Raw genomic sequence first — 23,612 nt, forward strand, 5'->3', positions numbered from 1 at the left:
ACGTGGTTATCTTTGCTGAGAACAGAAAACAAACAAAAAAAAGCAAAAACCCCTCTGTGCTTTGCTATCTTGATGGATAGAGGGATTTTAGAACAAAGGCCATATAATTCTTAAACTCTGTAAAATTCAATCTTTGGGTACTGCCCTGAAGTTGTTTTGAACTGCAGCAAAAACCAGGTCAGAAAAATTGATATGAAAACAACTTTTAAAAAATCTTCCACCTCCATGTAAATTGTCATTCATAAAATTGTTAAAACAAGGGGAAAAATAAATACTTCACATAATTTTTACAACAGAAGGCAGAAGCAATCATGTCAGAAGTATGCATATTTCAGTATGTACTCTGAGTATAATAGAGTTTTTTGACTCTGAATAAACCCAAATACTGATTGCTTCAGGCCTGCTGCAGATTTTTTCTTTTCTTCAAGACAGAGTTGTGACCTGAGAGTTTTTGATATTCAATAGGTCTCTGATATGACCAAATTGCAAGAGGAGAAGCAGTACAATTGATTTCAATGCTTCCCTGGCTTTGTGTCACTCTTTAAACTTGGCAGTTTGCAACTATCTAATATGCAGATGTGCTCTTAAAAATTCCTGGGTTTGATCCTGGCTGTTTCCTGTCTGACATTGAGCATGCAATTATAACCAGGCATGCAGCTTCGCAGTTTTTGTCCCGAGTGGTAATTTTCCATGAAAATTACAAAGTTTAGAACAAAGTCTTTAAAGCTAGGACTTTTGTTACCTGCACATCATCACCCACACCTGAAACAGAACTCACACTTTATCTAACTGTCGACATGTAGTTCCCTGCACAATGTCTTAACCTGTGAAGTGCAGTAAATGAACCTTACTCTTGCATCAATGAGAAGGCATGTGTTGTGATTTAACCAGACTGTTTAGCACATCTTGCTCTTTTACTTAAACTACAATCACCAAAACAACAGTATAAGAGTCTTCTGACCTTCCACTGTCAGTTCCACGGTCACTTGACGAACCCCACCATCATTTGCAGCCTCACAGGTGTATTTGCCTCCATCACCTTCCTGCACTCCTTTGATGACCAAGCTGAACACGCCCCGGATGCTGCGGTCCACGACATAATGGTCTCCCTCTGGGACAGGATGCCCATTTCTGTACCATGTGATCTGTGGCTCAGGATAGCCTCTGACCTGGCAAGATGTGAGAGAGAGTGGAGAAAGAAGGTAAACTTAACAGATGATGGTATCAGGAAGAAATGCTGGACATTTGGCAATGCAGTGGAAAGTTCTTGACACATACTCTTTAATACATCTGTTAAAGACATACTCTTTGCAAGCCAAATGGCAGAAGATAATGAAATGAAAAAGAACTCTTGGATAAGCCAAACTTAAAATCATAAGACTAGTCAGGCAGATAGATACTCACGCAGAAAAATTTCCCACTAGAACAGTTTCTCCACAAAAGCACAGTGAGAGTGCCAATGAAAAATCCTGACTCCTGGGTCCCCACTGCTCAGAAACTCAAAAAAAGGGGCAGTAATGCTACTGCACCTCTGAGTATGCAAGAGTGCAAGGTGGTTGGACCAAATACTTCTAGCATGGTTGCCAAGGATTGGGCTTATAATGTAAATTTGTACTCAGCCATCTAGTTTTCAAGTGTGCTGAGACATAGTAGCTCCTGACAATATACAGGCAAAAAAGGCAGACACATACCAAATCCTGTCTTGATCTTTAGAAGTAGAAGATAAGGTGCTGCAATTTGAAAGAGCATCATTAAGGGTCATTCTCATGGCAGGAAAGGATTATGAGCACCTACATATAGTCACACAAACATGCAGCTCAACTTAAAAAGACTACTGATCTACTCAAAGGAAGAATGTTCAGCAAAATGAACCAGTCCTGTTCTCATTAAATAACAACCATACTGGTACATCCCTGCCTCCAATGGCATTAATGATTCCTTCAGATTTACAGGCAGATCCTCGGCTGGTGTAACTGAGAACTGACTTATTGACTTGAAATTGAGCTCTTGAAACTTGATGAGGATCTGTGACTTTCTTTTGCAAAAAAAATGGGAAAAGCAGACATACACCAGTTTCCACCAAATAAAAAAACTACTCAGACAAAGGATCTTCCTCTGCTTTGTGAGAAATGCCATCTTCTTTTAGAGTCACTTTAGAATGTGTTAATTGTTAGCACGCTTGCCAAGTCATCATAACAACTGCTGATTGCAGTACTGCTTTCCTATCCCCCCTCTGATATGTCAGCTCTCCATCTCCTGACTCTTTGATCCTTTGCCTACAAGCCATGAAGTAACTGAGTGAATCAAGATGAGTTGGAATGAGTAATAGTCATGGCTGTTTGCTCACTGGGAAAGAAGCAATTTCGCCTTCTGAACTACATATCAAAATTTGGCAACAGAGCAGGAAGTCTCTTCAACCTCCAGGTGGGCAAAGTATTGATGATCTGTCTTGAAGTGAAGAAGGCTTGGTTGTGGTTCGGGCAAATTCCTCCCAGCATTCTCCTCTCAGTTTCCAATTCTCATTTCAGCTTTGCTTTCTCTGACTGCACAGCACTTACTTTGCAAATTACAATATTTAGCCAACCAACCTTACCCATTCTTAGGCTCTCTTCTTTAAAAACCTTTCATGTTTAATCCACCCCCACCTCACTCCAGCTGGGTTTCTCATCTGCTGCAGCTTAACCTACAGCTGTCAGAATTTTTCTCTTTCCTTTAAATCTTGGGATATCAGTTCAGACAAATTAATTTTCCCAGTGATGTGGTGACCTCTTCTCCCTGGCATTACTTACTCAATATTTAAGGACATTAACATTTGTCATGAGCTGACTATGCTGAATAAACTGGAGAAACTTTCTACTTCTGGTACAATTTCTCAAATTCTTTTTGAGTCTATCTTTAACTAAACAAAAGCCATCTTCCATGAAGTATAAATTGTGGGATCCTGCACAATGGAGAGCTGATTTCTGTTTAAAAATGTCAAAGCATTTTTCTAAAGCTCTTTGTGGTCATGTCTTTTTCCAGTACTTTCTCATAAACAGCAGCTTCTTCTTGTCCCAGACTCCTCGCCCTACTCCAGCATATTGATGTAGTGTTTACTCAGAGCACAGGCTCCAAGGAATATCTTTCTCAGCACATTTCAGTTTCAGAAAAAGGGAGTTGTGTAGCAGCAATATGAGATTGTTACAATACTCTGACTCCAGGTAGTTGATAATGTGCTCACTGTCACAGAAAGTGACTTGCACCAAATAACTGTTTCGTACTATAACTTGCCAATGCCCTCATACCTGTATTTTCATTCTGGATTAAGAAACTAGCAGAGAGATTAAGTGATTTACCCAAAGCCAGAGAGTATATTAGAACAGAGTTACTAGTTCTCATTTTGCTTCACCTGGATATTAAGATTTACTTAAAATATTTGAGGCAAAATTGTTTTCACACTGATGTATCAAATATCTACAGTACAGTAAAATGGAGGAGTAGCACTTCAATTGATGTGAAGACCTTTTCAGTGGTTCTGTCTTCACATCACAGCCTCTTTACTAGCATTAGTCTAGCCACATCTGTTTACAGCTGCTGAGATTCTGGTCTGCAAAACAAAGTCATCAATTACACATCACCAAATATATTCACTGTTTTTTTCCAGTTCATAATCATTTCTTCTGGTGATTTCATGGAATTCTTCAGTCCAGCTCCAAAGGCCTCAAGCATTAACCTTCCATCACTTGTAACAGAGAACAATTGGGGTCAAAATAATGGGAAATACTTGTCTTCCTTTTCAATTTTGTTTTACAATATTCTTAAGTCCCTCTTGGACCACACAAGGCCATTTTTAGCTGACCCTTCAAGCTCTGGTAGACCATTATTTATGTAATTCCAGTATCACATGACTGAAGCTACTTTAAGTATTTTTCAATTTCTTCTCTTTGTTTTATACTTGCTCTGTCTGTAATAATGTGTTCATCCACATCTCTACATTGAGGAAATGCTACACCAAAAGCTACAAACACAGACTATCAGCAGTCCATTTCCTTTCAAAAGGTTGAGTCATTCCCTTCCCAAACTATGACTCTTTTTTCTTGAATTTTTTGTCAAAAATGAAATAATGGGAAAGCAGAAGTTTACAGAATTGCTCTGTTGCAAGGATTTATTTCAGGTTTGGGTTTGGAATGTGTTTCAAACTGAGCCAGCCCTCTCCGAAATACATGGTCATGCCATAAAAGTGTCAGGGACCCTTAAACAAATCACTGGTTACCAGATTTTGATCCTCATGGATCAATTCCAGAACTGCAGCAGGTTTTATATTCCTCCAAACCTTTCCAGAGCTCACTAAAAACATCTGCCTTGAATAAATCCACAGCAAAGAGAAATTTATCTGCTTATTTAATGCCCAGCAGCAGCATGCTATAACCCTTATTTACAACTTGGCCTGTGTGAGTATTGCCAGTCCCAGTGAGGCTGCAGCTTCTCTTTACCTGCTCTACAATAACAAGTGGAAAATTGACAGCAAGCAGCAGATAACCATTGGATTAGCACAAACACGAGTTTTGAGTTTTTGTCTGGACCCTTCAAGTGCTTAGAGCCTTCCTGGAAAAGTCTGGTAAGGCAAACCAGTGCATCAACAGCAAGGGGAAAGAGCTGAGAGAGAACCTGTGGTATGTGAAACTCCCAGAGTTCAGGTTGTTCCACATCTGGATCTGAGAGAATGCTATTGAAAAGGGATGGTGCTAGCTTCCCAAAGAAAATAAAGAAATACAACAAATCCATGGAAGCTGTACATTAAAGGACAGTATTATTAGAAAATGTGCCCCTACAAACTATTCCCCACTGTCACAAACTGAAAGGCAGTCAGTGACCACCAACACCAAACACATTTAGCAATCCTTTTTCTTGTTCAAGAGCACAGAAAACATTTTCTCAAACTTGGTCTCTATCTATGCTCCATAAAAGAGCTCTTTATGTACCCATTTCAAAAAAAACACAGGTTTGCCTACTTAAACATAGCTGCAGTAGCAGTTTAAGGCAATAGGATGCACCTTTTTGGCTTATGGTTTTAACTTCAAATTTCAAACTGCTGCTGCCTCCAGTGAGGTGAACAATGAACACAAACCCACAGCACCCAAAAAGAAGCAGCCATGAGTTACAAAAAACCAAAGTGTAAGTGTGAAACATTGATGGGGTGTGTACTGTTACTGAATATTTTTCAGTTTGATAGTAACATCTAAACACTATTTGAAATTATGGCAAACATTACATTACATATTCCAGCCCTACATCCATTGTACTGGCTGAAGTGTTCAGTGCTTGATGTTAAGGACTAGATAAATGTCCCATTTTGCATTTTAAGGGCACACAAGCACTGAGATCAGGAAGAGGAAAGCTATCAACAGGATTTACTGGCTTGCAAAATCTCTCTGGATTACATCATATATAGACAGGCACATCAAAAGTCATACTAAGACTGGCAATGTTACAACTCTTAAGTTGCTATTCAAAATAACTCCCTTCATAGAGATGATTTCATATTCTGAAATATTAATTCACTAATGACTAAAATTCCTCTCAAGAGATAATCCTGATCCCATGAAATCAGAATTTTAAAACATCCAGATTCTGTTAGCACAGTGTTCAGTTGTGCTGCTGTTTCCTTTGCCTTAATCCTCCAAAGTCCAGAATTAAGACCTATGTGTATAGTTCTCAACAGAAAGAATCTGTTTTATCTGGGAGATTCAATACATCTAAAGAAAATAGATTTTGAATATACATTTGAAACAAAGAAATGTTATCTATTCACATGCAGGCAGCGTAGTTAGGACATTCACAGTCAGACTGTAATGCCTGGAAGCAGTAAAACAACACAAAAACAAAGTGTTTTTGTAGCAATTGGATGCACCTGGGTAACAAGTCATAAATGAAGAATGGCAGTAATGAGAAATGCCAAATGTTTTCTAATACATATAGTACCTGTAATGCAGAAGAGAATAAATTATTTCCCATATCCACAGTGGACTGGGCAAGCAATAAACTTTCAAAAGAAATTAGCCAGTGGGTTGGTAGATGATTGTCAGCAGTCAACTCCTTTAAAGGAACAGCAGGTGTTTTGCTTATTTGGTTGCCTGCCTATCTAAACATTAAGGAATTCCAGAAATTGAGGAAAGCTTGAGAAAGATTTGTAGTCTATTCTCTGTTCCATGCCCATCTTCAGAAGGAAACCAGTAATTTCTGGGATCTACATCTCAGAAAAGGCCATAGAGATCAGAAGCTGCAAAGGAATAAAATGAGCACAGCATCAGCCAAAGTTGTCAGATGTTAGCACTGAGCTCCCAGCCATGTGCTTTTGGCAGATCCTTAGAAGTCACCATAAGGCGAAGTCAAGGGAGATGTGGAAAACTACTCAGAATGGCTGACAAAGTCTGACCTTTATTCTGCTGCCTGCAAACCTGGCAGAGCAAATACTCATTTCTAGAGGGGAGTAAACTGCTTGAACTTTTTGCAAAACTTAGGAGTAATAAGCCATCAGATTGTATCAAGAAAGCAGCAGAAGAAACACCATTAAGCAGCATGACACATTTTGCAAGTGTAATTATAATCCAAAAACTAATGATACAGGAAAAAAATAACACACTTGAACTATGGTAGAGACTAGATAATGTCTTCCTCCATTGTCTAGGTATCAGCAAAAATAGACTATTATTGCCTTTATTGCAAGTTACATATTAGATGGACTCATCTGAAGGTCACATGGTTGAAGGCTCTCATGCACCCCCAGAGATTCAATCCAAACAGCAGCAGCTGTTCTGTGGATGTGGCTCATCCTAAGTCCTACAAATAATGAGGTGTTTCCCATAGTCATCAGAGGGCCACAGCCCTCTAATTTACTTGAACCAAGAGCCAATGGGTTTTGACCCTGGACTTTGATCAAAAGACTTGTGAAGGGACCTTAGCAGAGGATGCTACACCATAACATATACTCTGTCCATGTAGACAGAGCTGTGTTTCTCTCAAACTAGAGTAAAAGCTGCTTCTTGTTTTAATATTTCATACTGCTGTGAACTCTTCATTTCAGTGTTAGCAAAGAAGAACTATAAAACTGTAGAGACTACAACATGAATGTTGTAACTACAGCCCACCTAATAGGTGCTGTATTTTGATTTCGTTTTAATTTTTACTCTTGGTGCAGGTGGGAAACACAGTTCTGGCCAGTGCAGCTCTTTTTAAGTCTTGTAACAAAGCTTCTGTTAGGCTCAAGCTCAGTTTGCTTTAACAAATGAACAGCAGATGTTCTTGATAAAAGAAAGTGGACATGATACATTGTTAAGCTCCTTCTGAGTCTTTAAACACGCACAAACCATATCTCAAGAATAGTTTATCCCTTTTAAAAGCTTGCTTCTAAAACAGAGAACTTGCCTGGCAAGGTTAAACATGAAAATGTTAAATATTTGGAGACTTAGCTATGACTTTGCAAACAAAGTGAAAAACCTACCTCTTCTGCAGAACAGTCTAGAATCCACAGTTGTGTCATTAAAGCAAAAATGGAATACAGAGTAGGAGCAAACATGCTCACTTTAAAGCATTACCTCCTGTACCTACAAGAAAAACCCATGGTCTTTCTGTAAAACCTCGGACATGTTTTATTTTTCTACTTTGCCCTCACCAGTGCCAAATGGCATTTGATACTTTATAGTCCAAGCACCAAATACAAGATCCTTCTGCAGATGGCACCCCAAAAATTTTAGTTTTGACTCTTGAAAAACAGTTTTGCATAGTCTGTTTATTCAGCATCACACCATTCAGCCCCTTTTTGCAGATTGCAAAGGTGCTGAACACTCCACATACTACCACAGGTCTTTAGGGGAATCAGTTTTTATGGTGCTCAGCAGGGAAGAATTTATGACCTATCCATGGAAGACATGGTCTGCTAACTGAAAAGCAGACAGCAGCTGCACATAATTTCTTCTTCAATCTTCTACATTTGATCTTTTTTTTTTCCTTTTTGTAAAGTTCAGTGTCAAGAATTCCCAGAGGTGCACGGAGTATTGGCTTTATGCTCAATCACCAGAGTATAACTGTTTGAAAAAAAGCACTGCTATCCCAGGTACCATAAGCTAAACAAGTCCATTTGTGTTATATTTTTTCTGAAAGAATCAAGTGGAATTTCAGAGTAGCACTGGGTGTCAAGCTGCCTTGAGTTTATCCAAGTTCAAACACCAGTCCCAATTTACGCAGCTCTCAAGAGCATGTTCAAGCCCTATTTATGTCTTTTGGAATTAATCACATGTACAGGTGCTTTTCCTAAATCAGATTTTATTTAATTTAAGGAATAAGTTTAACTGTACTGCCTTAAAGTAATATTGTTACAGGAGTCTTCATACAGCCACAAAATAACCTGAAACATCAGTCAGCTGAAATACAGAACTCTGCCATGATGGATTCCACCCTTTCCTGTACAGAGGACATAAAGGAGCACACTGCATAGTGGAACATGTCTGTGGAGCTGGGATGCCAATCAGCAACTGAATCAGGGGCTGGAAACTCTGCTACACTAATAGGGGCATTTTCACACAGCTGTTGCTGTCTCAGACTGGCAGAGCTTTTCTGATGCAGCTTTCATAAATCATTCTGCCAGCAGCAACATCTGCCTTTTTACTCTTCCCACATTGTAGCCAGCTGACCTGTAGCAATTAGGTGTGTGATGAGAGTTTTATGCAAACCACCCATAAAGTTCACTTGGACTTTTTTTCTGTAAGTACAAGCTTTCTGAATTTAATGTGAGATTATATCTGAATATCTGTCCATCTTTAGATCTGTTTAATATTTGTAGTTAGTCAATGTTGTATTTTTACCATTTTTAAAAAGCCTTCCTCTGGCTGCCAATTCAAAAGCAGATGCCATAAACCTTGGATAAAGTCTAGGAGAAAGCTTAGGCTATTTCCTCCAATGCCATCCAGATGCTGTCCTGGCACACAAAGATGACAAGGTCTCCATAAAGTGGTAAAATTCTGGCATTTTTTCAAAGTAGGAGTGCACAGGAAACTGAGTTCTGTAGAAACTGAAGATAATTCCAGTCCAAAATAGGTAGTGGGAGCTGTCACTTGGGAAAGTGTAACTTTGACTTCATAGCTGAGGATCTGAGACATGGAGACACTCAGACTTTGCCAAACTCACACTTAAAGGAACATAGATTTCAATAGTTAGTACCATTAGATGAAATAATCTGACCTTACTTCTTCCCTGCCAACAAATTTGCTATTGGAGGAATCAATGCAAAGTCTGAAGATGCAGCACAGAGGGGCCACTGCTCTTCTTAGATGAACAATGACTGAATGTGTTTGTATTCAGAAACCAAAGTGCACAGCACTGAGTGAACAGTGAAGAGATCCAGAATAGGCCCAGAGCCTTGGCAATGAAATAAAAACCACACAAAACAGGGTTACAAATAAGAGAAGTAAAGCCACCACCACAGGAAAATGTGAGCAACATGATAAGAAATGACTCTGTCAGCTCTCAATAACTTCAGCACTGCCATACAGAATGGGCCAAAAAGATTCCAAAGGCAAGGGCAAGTACAAGAGCTCTCAACACAACACAAAGATAAACTCTGCAGCCCTCTCTTGAGTGAAACTCTCATCAATTTTAATGAAAATTTTCCCTGGTTCTAAGTCTCCTTAGAGAAGAAAAGGCAAACTGCAAAGACAAAGCTTTATTCCCATGGTCCAACTTTAAAGAAGTGTTAGATATTACGAGGTGCTGAATAGCTTAAAATCCTAAAAAATTGCTAAGAAATAGCTGAGCTCAGTGCAGGGTAAAGGGTCATTTAGGATTATGCAGTACAAATATAAGGGAGTTCAAAGGGAAAGAACTGTGGCTGTGGAATGGAAATAAGGCTCTTGCTAATTTTTCCACATAGCACAGTAAGTCCCTAAAATGATCTCTCTTTCCCCATCCTTCTCCTAGTTTCCCTCTTTGGTGATTCTGAGTCAAGATGTCTATCAAACATTTCTAGATGAAAGCAGCTGCTTTGTGTCAGTAACAGTAGGAGCATGTCAGAAGTTTCCTGATAGGACTGGTGTTCATCTCAGAGCAGCAGCAATCTTTGCTACAGGAAACGAGATTTTGAGGAATCAGACCAGAGTTTTGAAAAGCTGTCAGAAAAAAAGTGGTTCATTAATTTCCAGTTCAGCAGGACAGCCTGATTTATGGTGTTAGCCACTAATTTTGTTCATAAATGTTATGTGGCAGCATTAGAAGAAAGACTGAAACATAAATCAGTTTAACACAACAAAAATAAATTGTTGGGAAATTTTCTCCCCTCTCTCATCAAAAAAAGCTGAACTTTTAAGACTTCAAAAGTTTTACTTTCAGTTGTCAATCCTTCATTCATCCTTTATCCAGTAATAATTCAGAAAGGTGTACAATGATTCTTTAGACAAAGTAGAAGCAGGAGGAAGCTTCCTGAGCAAGTACTGGATGAAATGAATACCAACATTTTGCTCTGTCATTAGCAAAATGTGTGTGTGTCCCCACTTAGAAGGAAAACTGTAAACATTTAGCTGTTTTACCTCACAGAACTGATCACAGAATCCAGATGCTTTAAGCCACAGCCTGAGACTGGGATATCATCAGGTCAAAAGACTGCTGATAACTCAGGAAAGCAGCACAATCAAACGCCATCAATTATTTTCATAACAACAGTCCCTTCATAACTGCAACACCTGGGGTTGGAACTGGCAGTTACTTTTTAAAGATGACAATTCATCTTGTTTATTTTCTTTCACAAGAGTTTATTGTGATAAAACTTGCAAAAAAATGATTTCTCCACTGGAAGACTGAAAGGTTGTGTTTGGTTTTTTTTGTTTGCATTTTTACTTACTGGTGTAAAGTTTCTGTCTTAACAGGGCAAGAATTTATCTCTATGTCACTGAATACTATGTAGGAGCTATGCCACTGACCAAACAAGCTTCATACTTTCCTAATTTGGGATGCTGTTCTTAGCATGCTATCAACAGATAAGGAATCTCTATAAATTTACATGAGTGCACACTGTATGCATGACCTATTATTGAGAAATACTGAAAATTATTGAGAAAAAATTGCTTTCTTTCTGTGCCCAAAACACACAGCCACAGGCAAATCTGTTTGGAGCTATGAAATTTGCAATTAAGGGCAGCAATCCACTTCTGAAGTGTAAGGTGGTAACAAATACTATGTGCTTAAAATGAACATGCCCATACTTTATCAGTTTCCAAGCAGACAAGATTCTTATTTCCTGCAATTTAGGAGTCTGGCCATGGCAATAGAAAATGCTGAAACTGGATTTTGTTACTGGGTTCCTGCACAGTTAACGACTGTCTGCTGATAGTGACAAAGACTGCTGGAAAAGGCTGTGCTCTGGAGAAGCTATAAAAATTCTCCTCAGTTATGTGTTCTGCTTTGTTAGTGCTTCTTGGTAGGGCTGAGAAAGCAATGGGCATGAAGTGTCATTTGTTACAAACTTCACAATAAAGTGATGTGCTTATGAAGAGATACAAAATGGAATGTTTGATCATGAAGATGTGAACACATTAGACAGCCTAAACAATTGGCATTTCCCATTGCACCATTTATTCCACCAAGTGCAACTTACTGCTATGCCAAAAATAATTAAGACTTCTGTACAAAATCCTGTGGAAAAATAATCAACTGCTCATTAGCAACTGTCAGTGATTCTTTTACCCTGTAATAATCTGTGAAATTGATAAGCTTTCCTCACTTCACACACCCTTTTAGTAACATCTTAGCAGAGGTAACTCAGATAGTACAATGCACAAATCGCTGTGTTTAGAATAAAAATAAAAAAACAAGGACTGAGAAACAGCAGTTTAAAAGAAAAAAACCTCCAACTACTAACTGAAATACTAAGTATAAATTGCTGTGACCATAAATTTCTAGTTCAACAATTCAAGATAAATATTTATAGACATGCTGAGTTTAAGAGAAAGTTTGTGGGCTCACCTCTCCTTTCTAATGCTTTCTCTCAAAACTAAAATTGCTGTGATTTTGGTAAGAGAAACACACATGCATTCAAAAGTAGCTGTTTAGGTTGTGGAAAAAGAGCTTACTCTGCATATGCTTTCAATAGAGCCCCACTTAACTGCAGTTGCTCCATTCCTACTGAGAGGTCTGAACAAATCCAACATCGTGTTTTCCATTAAACCTGTGGGTATGCAAGAGTCTCCCAAGCAGACAAACCTGTCCATTTGCATATCCCAACAAAGCAGCTTTGAGTCAAGGCTCTGAAGACCCAGTTCTGGCACTGTGAATATGATGCTCTGCCTCCAACAGGAGGCACTTAGGTATCTGTGATGTTTGCACCCATTGCACATCTTCATTTTCTCTTCCAAAATCAGAAGTTATTTATCTCCCAAACATCAGGGAATTGAACTCTGGAAGACAGACATTCTGCTCTGAATCCAGTATGTATCTCTGTGTTTCTGGGTCATCTTGCACATGACAATAAATCTCACCATGCCTTGGTGCCCCACATAAATGTCAAGGGGGTAACAATGATTATTTCCTCTGTTGTTTTGGCCAGAAAGACCATCAGAGAAGGACCCAACTCTACTCTGGCCTTTGTATGTGTTAAATACTACAGACAAACACTAGGATTCCAGTTGAATGAGGCTGTTTAAGTGGTACCATGGAATGAGCAGAAATCAATACCATTTGCAATAGATCTTTAATCTGTACTTCCAAGATTCTATCATAATTTTTCTTCCAGTGCTTTGGCTTTTAGAATAACTTTGTTTTGAAATATTTATATTTGCCTCCCTGCAGAGACAAACTGCTGAGTTATTCTTTTATAAAGAAACACCAGAATTTATATAGACCAAATAAAAAAATCAACCTTAAGTATATTGAACTCTTGTTCCAGAGAGTTCACAGAACAGAAAAAAATCTTTATTCACTGTTTGCCAGTATGGGAGTGTGATATAAATGAGTTACATTTGAGACACAAGTTAGATTTCATATTGCCATGTGTGTGCAGGTGCTTTTACAAATATTTTACAAAATAGTGTGCATTGCATTAATATCCTAAGCTTTGCAAAAGCAATTTAAATAATACATGCGCCATAAATAAAGGCTTGCTTGTGTATTATGGGACATACTGAAGGAATGGCAAATTCTCAAGCCACACAGTTATGATTTGACTCTACCATGCAGCTGGAGGAAAAATGCCATTCTCATTCAATGTGAGTTGAGAGAGCACAGAGCTGGATGAAGTAAGTTCAATATGCCATTGCCAACAGGCAAATAACCATGAGCAGAATTATTTCATTTGTCAATCTTTGCCTCTCCCTTTTCTCTGGGCTCCATGTGCAGATCGTTGTCATCTTTAAATGAAAAGTTGCTGTTGGAATGCAGTAAGACTTTTAATTAGTGTTTTAGTAAGCTCAGCTGTTGCATTTATAATAAATAGTATATTCCACAAAGTAACATTTACCATAGTATTTTTTAAAATATGCAGACAAGCAGGGGAAACCCAGAAAAATATAAAATAACTTATTTTTCCATTTTGTCTCATTCTTCAAATGAATTACAAAGGTTTCCATCTAAGCAATAAAAAAAATTGCTAAGCTGACTTTGAATTTGTACCAGTTTTGGCCACAGCATTTTCAGAAGACAAAGATTGCTTTGTCCTGTTTGACTACAGGTTTACAACAATGCACTTACTTACAGAGAATAAAACTATCTCCACCATCAAAAAGCCTAGAATTTTAATTTTTTAAAAGAAAAATTTCCCAGCTTTCACTCTGTCTATTCCTAAAACTCCTCTGAAAAAGAAAGGTGTAAGATCTCTAGAATCGCACTGCAATGTATTCTTAATGTGGGATGGCCAGCCTAGAGACCAGGTTACTAACTTGTGAGTCAAACACGATTTAGCTCCTAACCTACAGCCTGCCTGCTTGGTTCCCTGGAAGAATAAAATCAACATATTTAGGCAGGTAATTCAAAGCCATTAACTGGACTAGTCACCCCAGGGACAATCAGTCAGTGGAATGCCTTGATTTTCTGGCTCCAACCAGAGCAGAGCTTTGACATGTAACCTCTGACCCCAAATAGGAGCAGCAGTTGCTCCCTCAGCACTAGCCCAACACTTCAACATCACTCCCATTCCAAAGCTTATTTCCCCAACACAAGAGAAGAACACAAGAGATGTGCATTCACATAGGTTGCTGAATTATGAAGTGGGATGACTTTTAGCTTAAGAATCATGATCAAGGCAGGTTTGTCCCCAGACACTAAACAATGAACTCTGAAAGCTTAGCTAGAAAAATGGATGCTGTTTCAGTAACCTCTAGTGACAAGATAATATCTTACAGACTGAAGGTTAAAAACTGAACTGGAAACCTACAGAGGAACAATCTTACCTTGCCTACTTTTGCTCCTGACCGTATCCTCCTTTGGGATTTGGACCCTGGTTCATAGTTTGCCATGTCTGGGCACATCAGAGCCCTGTTAGAGCACATGGCAGTGCCTGCTGGAGCAGAGGCTGAAGGACTGAGGCCAGTGCAGGGCTGTGGCAGGGCAGGGCTGTGGCCAGCTGGGGATGGTGCAGGGCTGTGGCCAGCACAGCTGGTGATGGCACAGCCCATGCATGGCTCCCCTCAGCTCCTGGCTCACGCTCCTCTGGGGAGCAGCCAGCCCTTGCTGCTCCCTGTCAGACAGACAGGTTTCTCCCCCTCATGAATGGGCTGAATTCACAGCAATGTAATTTTCTGTTCAGCATGCATTTAGATACTGGGGAGTCCAAATTTTACATGGAAAAATATTATTTTGTCTGGTTTTGCCCAGTAGGTTTCCAAACTTTATACTATATCCATGAGTGACCAGAGCCAAGTAACATGTCAAAAGCAGAAATTTTTAGCTTTGGAGTCAAGGTGCTAGAATGAGCATGGACTGAGCAAAACCACAATGAGTAATGATGTGTTTTGATTATAAACCTTCTCCACATGTTGCCTTCTGCAGATTCTGAACGCATAATGCTTGCTGTCTATTAATGACTACTCTCTTTTCCCACAGGGGCAAAGCAGAATTATATTAAAAAGTGTGACCTGGAGTCATTTGGTGCAAGTTCTCAAGGACCCATTTACAGACAGCCAAAAGCACACTTTGCTATTTTATGTGGGGTTCTCATAGCTACATATGGCACTGAACCCTTCCCTGACCTTTCTGGTTTCATCAGCCAGATGCAGGCAAGGAGCTTGACGTTCAAACATAGTTTATCATGGCAGAAAGCAAATATATTACTAGTTATCCCAATGCACATCTGATGATAAACACTCTGTCCTACCTTTAGGGTGAGTTAGAAAAATAAAATTAAAAGCTTTCCAGTTAGAGATGTATTTCTGGAAGGAAAAAAAAATCAACCAAAATATTTCCCCCCCTTTCATACCTCTCACATCAATATAGGCTATTGCAGCACAAGGAAAAGTCAGTCAGCTACTCTCAGCTCTGTTACAGTTACTAGATCTTTTTTAACTTTCAAACTTAATATGAGTGTGATAAGAGTCAAAGGCACAATTCCCTAAAAAATCAAGTTTAAAACATCATAATGCTAAGCTGAAGTCATGTTTCATGTACTACCAAGAACGTTTATTTAAGTAAGAAAGCACAATGCTACATGATGAGTTTTATTGCCAGTGGAATCAACCACAACAAAGCCTTCTGCACTGACCCAGAGGAGCAAGGGAGACTAGTCTGGAAAAGATGATGATATTTTTCAAATTAAAAGCAGAACTGAATAACTTAATGAGACATTGTTGAAATCTGAGAGATTCATGATTAACCATCATGGGACAGAAAACCAAAGAAGAATTATAATGACTGGTTCTACTCTGACCTACATGGATTCAGTCTCTGGGCATCTCTTTGTTCAGCTATTTAGGATGTGCTGATCAGCTGGTTTTCTCTTTGAAAATAGCTAGATTTGAGCTACTTCTTTTTCAGATACATGTACATAATCAACCCTAAACAGTGGACTTTATGATTAGTCATGGCATTTAGTCCATCCTTATTTTTCTTAAAGACTGAACATCTTTTACATCATATTCATTATAAAATATGAATATTTTATGTCTCCTTTTCCTCAGAAAATTTGTCAATACATAATTTAGAATTCGGGTCGGTTTTTGTTTTTTTGTTCTTTTTTTTTTAATTTCTGCTAAATGACTACAGAAAAATATCAATTCCAGAAATCTTTGCTAATGAAGTAAATTTTCTCAAAATCAACCCTAGGGACATCCCTATGGATAAAATATACGGACACTCTTTTCCTCTTTAGCTGACACACCATGCTTTCAAACAACACACTACAGTAGTGGGTGGCCACAAAAAAAAAAAAAAACAAACAAAAATACTTAAAATAAACTTGTCAGAATCAACCATCAAAGCAAACTGGGGGCAGGTAGATGCAATGAAATCACACAGCTTTTTCATGTGATTTTAATTGCTTCCACCTAAAAATACAAAATATTTAGAAACACATTAAAGAAAAAGTAAAGAAATAAAGCAAGTGGTGATCAAAAGCAGCACAAATATGTAGTCTGACTTCAGCTAAAACAACACTAGTTTGGGACATACTAAAGAAAATAATACAAGATTCTCTTTAATTCCATATGTACACTAGTTGTAGTGTTTTAAAAAACTTCAATTATTATTACCATCACAGTTATTATTTTTTTTTAATATTCCTTGAATTACAGCAGTTCCTACCACAACAATCAAAAATAGGGAGCCAATCTTTCTGGCACTGCATGGAGCAGAACTCTTGTCACCAGCTGGTAACAGATAAGCAATTAAAGTGGGAAAGGAGACAGAAAGCAAATAGAAAAATAAATGTGATAGGATCAAACAGCACATTTCTTCCACAGTTGGGAGGTGGTGGGTTACTGAACACTCGCTCAATTATACAAAATAATAAAACCAACCCTGAAAAAGACAACTCAGAACAGGGATATATGTGTATGTTCACCGTTCCCCAGTCATGGCCTCTTTCCTGTGTAGAAATTTTGTCTGGGTGGAATTTGAGGATATTCAGCATTGTCTAGGATTTCTGAACATCTGGCAGATTGAAAAAAAAAAAAAAACCTCTGCAAAAGGTCTGACCAAACTTTGCTGCCAGATATCCAGAAATATTGGCTGTGGTCTGAGCACATGCACAGATCAGCTGCAGGGGACAGTGTTTCAAGTGCAGCACTAAGGAGCATCATCAGATGCTCTGCACACAGACTACACAAGAAATGCTTAAATACTTCTACAGGGAAATCCTGAGTAGAGCTATGATGGTCGCAGGTGACAGGGAGACAGATATGGAGAGACAGAAGTGGAGCTCATGGGCCTCCACTCCTGACTAAAACCTAGAAATTTCTTGAGCAGCAACTTGTACACTTACAATTTTTCTAAAGGATGCATCATTGGCAAGGCAAGGAAAATGGGCATCAACACATGAATACTTGTGTCAGCTGATGAAAGGAAGTATGTTTAAATAATTCTGCGTGTAGGTGACACTGTGTGGGGAACTCCTTTTGACTGAATCCCACCTTAACCACTTCCCAGCAGAGCAGCCATTTTCACTTTGGCCTCATGTAAAGCTGACACTGTTTCCATATGCCAATATAGGGTTATAAAGTAAAATAAACACAAATAAAACCATGCATGGATTACTCATGAGAACATGCATTTGGTGAGTGAATATGATGGGAGGTCGATTACACCAAGGAAGAAGAAGACACAGCAGTAGAAGATCCAAACAGAAACCAGCATGCCTTAAGCTGTTCACAGCCACCTTTTGTGTTTATTTTTATGTTTGTGGGGTTTTTTTCCTTTTAGTTCAGCTGTCTATACTTCAATGTCTGCCTAACACAAAACGTCTAAGTAACTTCTCAATGCATCACCTTTTTCCCAAGAATGTTCCAGTGGTACGTGGCAAGGAAGACCAAATAAAATCCACAGTCAAGTGGAAAACTTTTTCAATTCTTTCCCCTTCAGAACATGCCTCAGTGTTTCATATCAGGTTTCTGGGAGTATCACAGTATCAGCATAAGTCCTTTCACAGCACTCACTTCCATCAGACAACTGTCTCTCATGAAAACATGGGTCTCTCCTGAATTTCTTCCTTTATAATGCTCAGAACAGGCATCCCTCCAGAAAGCACAGATCCAAAGCCACTGGCAGCTGCATGCATTGAGCTGCCCAGTACATTTTGTAACAGCAAACATCTCAAGCCAACAGCAAGGATGTGCCATGTCATCATCCTCTGTCATTACATGGGCTCCTCTCAGATCCTGCCATCTGAAATCCAGGCATGTGGTGCAATTAAGGCATTTTTCTGGAGTGCCTGCTGACTGAGGGTTGGAAATGGCACACACACTGCTGCCTTGAGACCAAGTCTAAGGGAAGATACAAAAGGTTTTGCCATGCATAGCTTGTGCTATGCATGTAAAACATGCCACAGTAAAAAAATAGGTTAAAATTAGTTTTAGTGTTAGTGGGTAGTTGAAAGAATTTATAAATGTTGTGGGAGTGTTTAACAGTCTTCATTCTAGTAGAGCTTCTCTACCCTTTTAACTCTTAACACATTGCAAGAATAGATGGCAGAATCACTGCTGATCTTCTCACTGCCTCTTGTTTTTACTGCCTGATTCCAATTCATTTCTTCTGGTGTATTTTTCTAAACAGTACCTGTGCAACGACCAGCAGCAAAAGCATCTGTAAGTTATTGGACTTAACTGATTCAAGCAGATGCAACATCTGGGTGGTAGAAGAACAACCAGAAAGAACATTAAAAGGCGTAGGATTTTACATTGACCTGGCTTGTCCTAAAATTTACCATCCAGCTCCCTTACCTGGAGGGTGATGGAAAGGGAAGGGCAGAACAATAACTACTCAGTGGGCAGCAAACTGAATTTAGTCCCCCAACACCTACTCAAACCATGAGCTCCATGAAATCTAGCTCCCTGGGATTAGAATACCAGACAGATTTAGTAGTTTGACATCTTGGTTCTGGCAATGGACCAGGTATGATGGCCCACATGAAGCAGAAAAACCACCCATACTGCACTGTTGCCAACTGTACAATGCTTTGTCCAAGGAGGAGTTCTTTCCTGACCACTAGGCAATGGGTTTGTGGTCTGTAGAATATTTGGCTGTTCCTCTCAAGCAGAGTTGTAGCACAAGTATTTTTTTAGGCTCATAAAATTAATGACCATCAATATTATACATGCGCAAATAAGGCAGGTTAAGGGCTTGCTGCAATCAAATGCACAAGTTAACATCCAGTGTTCAATACAATCCAGAAAGAAGTAGCTTAAAACAAAGCCTGGTAACATTTTGGTCTTCTTTTCCAGGAGTGTCTTAAAGGTTCTGACAATGAGCTAAAATGCCTTAACACAGGGCACGACATTACTGCCTTGAGCTGCCCACCTCACACATGGTGTGCCACTGAAGAACAGCTTATCAACCCAGTCCCAACAAGTTGTGAACATACAACACAATTTCACAATTTTCTGGGGTGGTTTGCCTAAAAATCACCTCAGCAATTTATTGATGAAAAACTGAGATGTCCATCCAGTAGATCTTTGGGGAGTATCTAGTGAAAGTACCTTGGCTTTGCCTTGCTGTCTCCACTCCGTGCTCCAAGACAAAGTCATGCTCATACTCTTGAAAGATGACGATTTAGATTTCTATGCTGAGATGCCACTAGAAAACTGAGATCTGCAGTCAGATATAAATAAACTTTCTGAAATTTTAGTAAAAAAATCAGGGTGGTAGTTGAAGGAACAGGAAAGTAATAAAAATAAAATCCCATTAAAGGAAGCCCCAGTTTCTTTCTACCTCAAATTTCCTACATTTATGGGCTATTTCTCCCTTTCTGCACTCTCTTTGATCTTGAATTGCCATTTCACACAACTTATCTAATAATGCTGCTGGAAAGAAAACCAACAAATTTAATTCTGGGGCCCTCTCTTCCTTGTTCACTTAATGAGAATACAGGATCATCACAATATCAGATTTATATCCTGTCTTGGATTCTAAAAATATTTGTTCTTTCTGATAAGATCAATTCCACTGCAAAGAAACTCTTTGAAGAAAAGCTCCTGTCTAGCCATTTAAAAAACTTTTTATTTTTCTTCAGCCTGAGTCTGGTTTAATATTTATACTGCAACAACATATCATAACATCTGTAGCCTAGATAGGTTTTCCAGGATAGAAAAAACTAAGTACGTTGAGTAGTTTCTATTACTAAATCTTAATAAATTGTTTTTGTTAAGATTGTCCTTCTGAACCTGTTTTTCTGAACAGGTCAACTGTCCTTCTGAACCTCTGGAATATTAAACGGCAGAAGAAGCAACATTGTATTACCCAGCTGAAGATGGAGCCAGATGTTAACAGCTGTGCAGGCTCCTGCAGCTGTTCAGCCACAGCACCTTTCAAAAGGGGCTGCTGGTTCCCCCTCACTTTGCCCCTGTTCCTACAGTAAGAGCACAAACAAAAGACTAATGCTGTCACCCCCACTTTAAGGATGGAAAATTAAAAGGTTTTGGCTACGCTCATATACTGAACTGCCAGAAGAGATATTTAGATTTTTCATCAAGTAAGTCCAAGCCAGGACTTCAATCAAAGTTTTGTTCCTTCAAGGAAATTAAACTTGACAGTTTAATTAGTATTGAATTTGTGTATTTTTTTCCAAGCTACTAAAAAAAACCCCTCAGACTTCACCCTTCCAGTCTTCAAAGTGGCTTTAAAAACGGGATATGCATCCCTGGAAAATTAACACTTTAAAACCAGATATAAAATAAATGCAAAGCAGTGATGGCACTCTAGCTTGTAGGTCATTATATTTTACAATTGTTTCCATTTGACTTAAATAATAAAAATTCTGCAGAGTGCAATAAAAACTGGAAATATCCCACTTGAGCTCTTAATTAGGAAACATGAGAACTATAAAACCAAATCTTAGCACATGCTTCAACTTTGATTTCACTGAATTATTATTGCAGTATAGTCTGGAAGAACCAGTTGGAGTTAGAACAGCCTTGTACACAGGTGTCACATGGACAAAGTAGGAACACACTGCCATTTTCCTACTGCATCTGCAACAAGGTGAAACAATGAGGGGAAGAAAAAACAAGACATAAAGAGTAACAACAGAAGTGCTTGTGGGGACTGGCCAATGTCATACACACAAAGTATTTCTGACTGGTGCCTTAAAATCATCTAAAACTAAGCAAATTTTAAAAAAATCTTGTAGGTTTGGTAAAACCTGGTCTTTGTTTTAAGCATTTTATTGAAATTTGCTTTGTATGAAAAATGCCAACTTTTCTTCAAAAAGTCAAATCTAACAACATGTTCTGAGTTTTGCTTCAGCACTTCAAAATTAATATACTCCAAAACCTTTCTTTCTACACAATTCCTGTTGAAAAATCGCAGTTCCTGGCCTGGTCTTACATAAACAAATCAGAAAAATATCAGATGCCCTCTACCTGCCCTGTGTTTAAGTTAGAGTTTCAGAAGTTAAGAATTTCCCAAATTCCTTCTAGCCCTTGCTTTTGTTACAGTAGGGTTGCAGTTTCCTGCCTGTGTCAGACGAGTCCCACCGCTTCAAAGGCTGAGAGTGCGGTCAGTTTGATGGTGCAGCTGTCAGCGTGCAACCAGAGCGTGGCACGAACCAAAGGAAGCTGAAAGGACTGGGAGGGAAAGCTCACAGCTCCAGGAAAAAAGAACTGGGTTAAGGGAGGAGAAAGTAACATAGCTAGAACAAGGATGAGTATGTACCAGGATTGACACATGAAAGAAATATGGAATTGTGCCAGGATGCACAACTCAATATCCCAAACCTCAGGGGAATGGGGGATATACACCCCACTACATAGCCTTTAAAACCCTTTGATTTAACAAGTTTTCCTGAACAAATCAGTCTTTCCTCTGAAAATGCTCTTTTTTCTTTCAAGTTAAGAACACGTATGGCAGGCAGTGCAGACACAGAACTACCACTACACTCATTGCAGATTCCTCCCCTGACTGCTGGGAAGGACATGATGCAGCAGGGTTAGATTTGTGTCACACATGAAGCTTCATGAATGGGCAGATATTTGGGATGCAGGGATGTGAATGTGCAGTAGGAGAATATGCAGAATTGCAGTAGGAGACATGCCAACTAGAGACAGCCCTTGAAGCAGTTTCTCTCTGATAATAACCTCAGTTCTCTGCATGCTCAACAAGGTTGCACTTTGCAATGCTCAGGTTCTGCAAATCTCTCCTCTACACAGAAACAGACCTGTAAAGCTCCTCCCTCCCCAGGAGAATAAACACTGATGTATTCTTCTTTAGTAAAGGTCCCATACTACAGAGGCAACTTCACTACCTTTGCAGCCCCCTGATCAGCTTCAGGAGAGGGCAAAACCCAATGTAGAAGCTGTCCATTGTCTGTTTCTTACCTTTCCCTCAAACCTGGCGGTGGCTCCCAGCTGCACGCGGATATTGCGAGGAGGAAGAGTAAACGCTGGTGCTTCAGCAGGGACAGGGGGGCTGAGTGTCAGGGAGGTTTTGGAGACTCGAGTAGATGTCACCAGTTTCACATCCCCCATGATGTGGACTGCAAAAGAGAAACAAGTGGTAATATGGAAATTATGATGTTTAATTACCTTTATGACAGAACCCATTAGGAATCAGACCAGGGACAGGAGTTCTATGTGTGTGCTGTAGTTGTGTACATGGCAGGATCTTCAGCCTAAGGTGGCAGGTGATATTTTCTGAGAGGGGAACTGAGACCCAGGAATGGTGCCTGTGCCCACAGTTGGGGCCAGGGTCACAGTCTTGAGGTGAACTCAGCTTGAACTTTCAAGTCCCAGGCCAGAGCCTTAACCAAGAAGTCATCCTTTGCAACTGCACTAAAAGGTAATAACTTATTTCAGGAGGATATTTTCATACCATGACTTTGATTTTCCTGGCCTGGAGTACAACAAAATCAGTAAGTCTCAAAAGTGAGCCAGTGTTAAACAAGTACTTATGAAATAAAGAGACCTCTGTTTGCACTGGATTTAAGTTGCAAGCGGGAATGTGGAAAATCTGATTTTTCATACCAAGCTTTCAAGATCTTAAGAAATATCTGGATATCTCCCTGCAAAGTAGTGCTAGTACAGAACAAATGCTTTTGCAGAAATTCAAAGTCTTTACTGCAAATCCTTCTTACAGCACATAAACTAGTAAAATAGCATGGAAACCAAATTTCGTAATGCTACAAGAATGGCATTTTAGAGAACTATTTACAGTTATCTGCTTCAGAAGAAATTCTTCTGCTGAACAGTTCATATTTCCCAAGAAAAAGCAAAAATTATTGTATTTTTCAGAAGTAAAATTTCATGGTTTTCAGGGAAAAAAGTAGTAGCTGACCCTAGTACTAATTCCTTGAATTTTCTATGTAAATTAGAAGACCTACTGTAAAATGCCTATTTAATAGACAAGTTTAACAAAGAAAAACCTGAGAAATTACTGAACCCACTAATAAGTCATGTTAAACCAATGAAAATACTGGACTTCTGATCTTAATCCTCTGTCATACAAATCAGTCTGTGATG

The 23,612-nt window shown here is 39.1% G+C and overlaps 1 protein-coding gene across 1 annotated transcript in view; it reads right to left on the reverse strand.

Annotated features, from left to right (window-relative positions):
- Positions 1 to 22,622, reverse strand: part of MYLK (myosin light chain kinase) — a 138,159-nt gene extending 115,537 nt beyond the window's left edge. The window contains exons 1-2 of the mRNA XM_054277776.1: positions 22,473 to 22,622; positions 962 to 1,169 (exon numbers count right to left, since the gene is read on the reverse strand). Of these exons, the coding sequence (XP_054133751.1) occupies positions 962 to 1,169; positions 22,473 to 22,622 (358 nt within the window). The remainder of the gene's footprint in view (positions 1 to 961; positions 1,170 to 22,472) is intronic.
- Positions 22,623 to 23,612: the final 990 nt, after the last annotated feature.

Source organism: Melozone crissalis, unplaced genomic scaffold (assembly GCF_028551555.1).
Source record: "Melozone crissalis strain CALT ecotype California unplaced genomic scaffold, PUWL_Pcris_2 ptg000023l_1, whole genome shotgun sequence".
Taxonomy (NCBI): domain Eukaryota; kingdom Metazoa; phylum Chordata; class Aves; order Passeriformes; family Passerellidae; genus Melozone; species Melozone crissalis.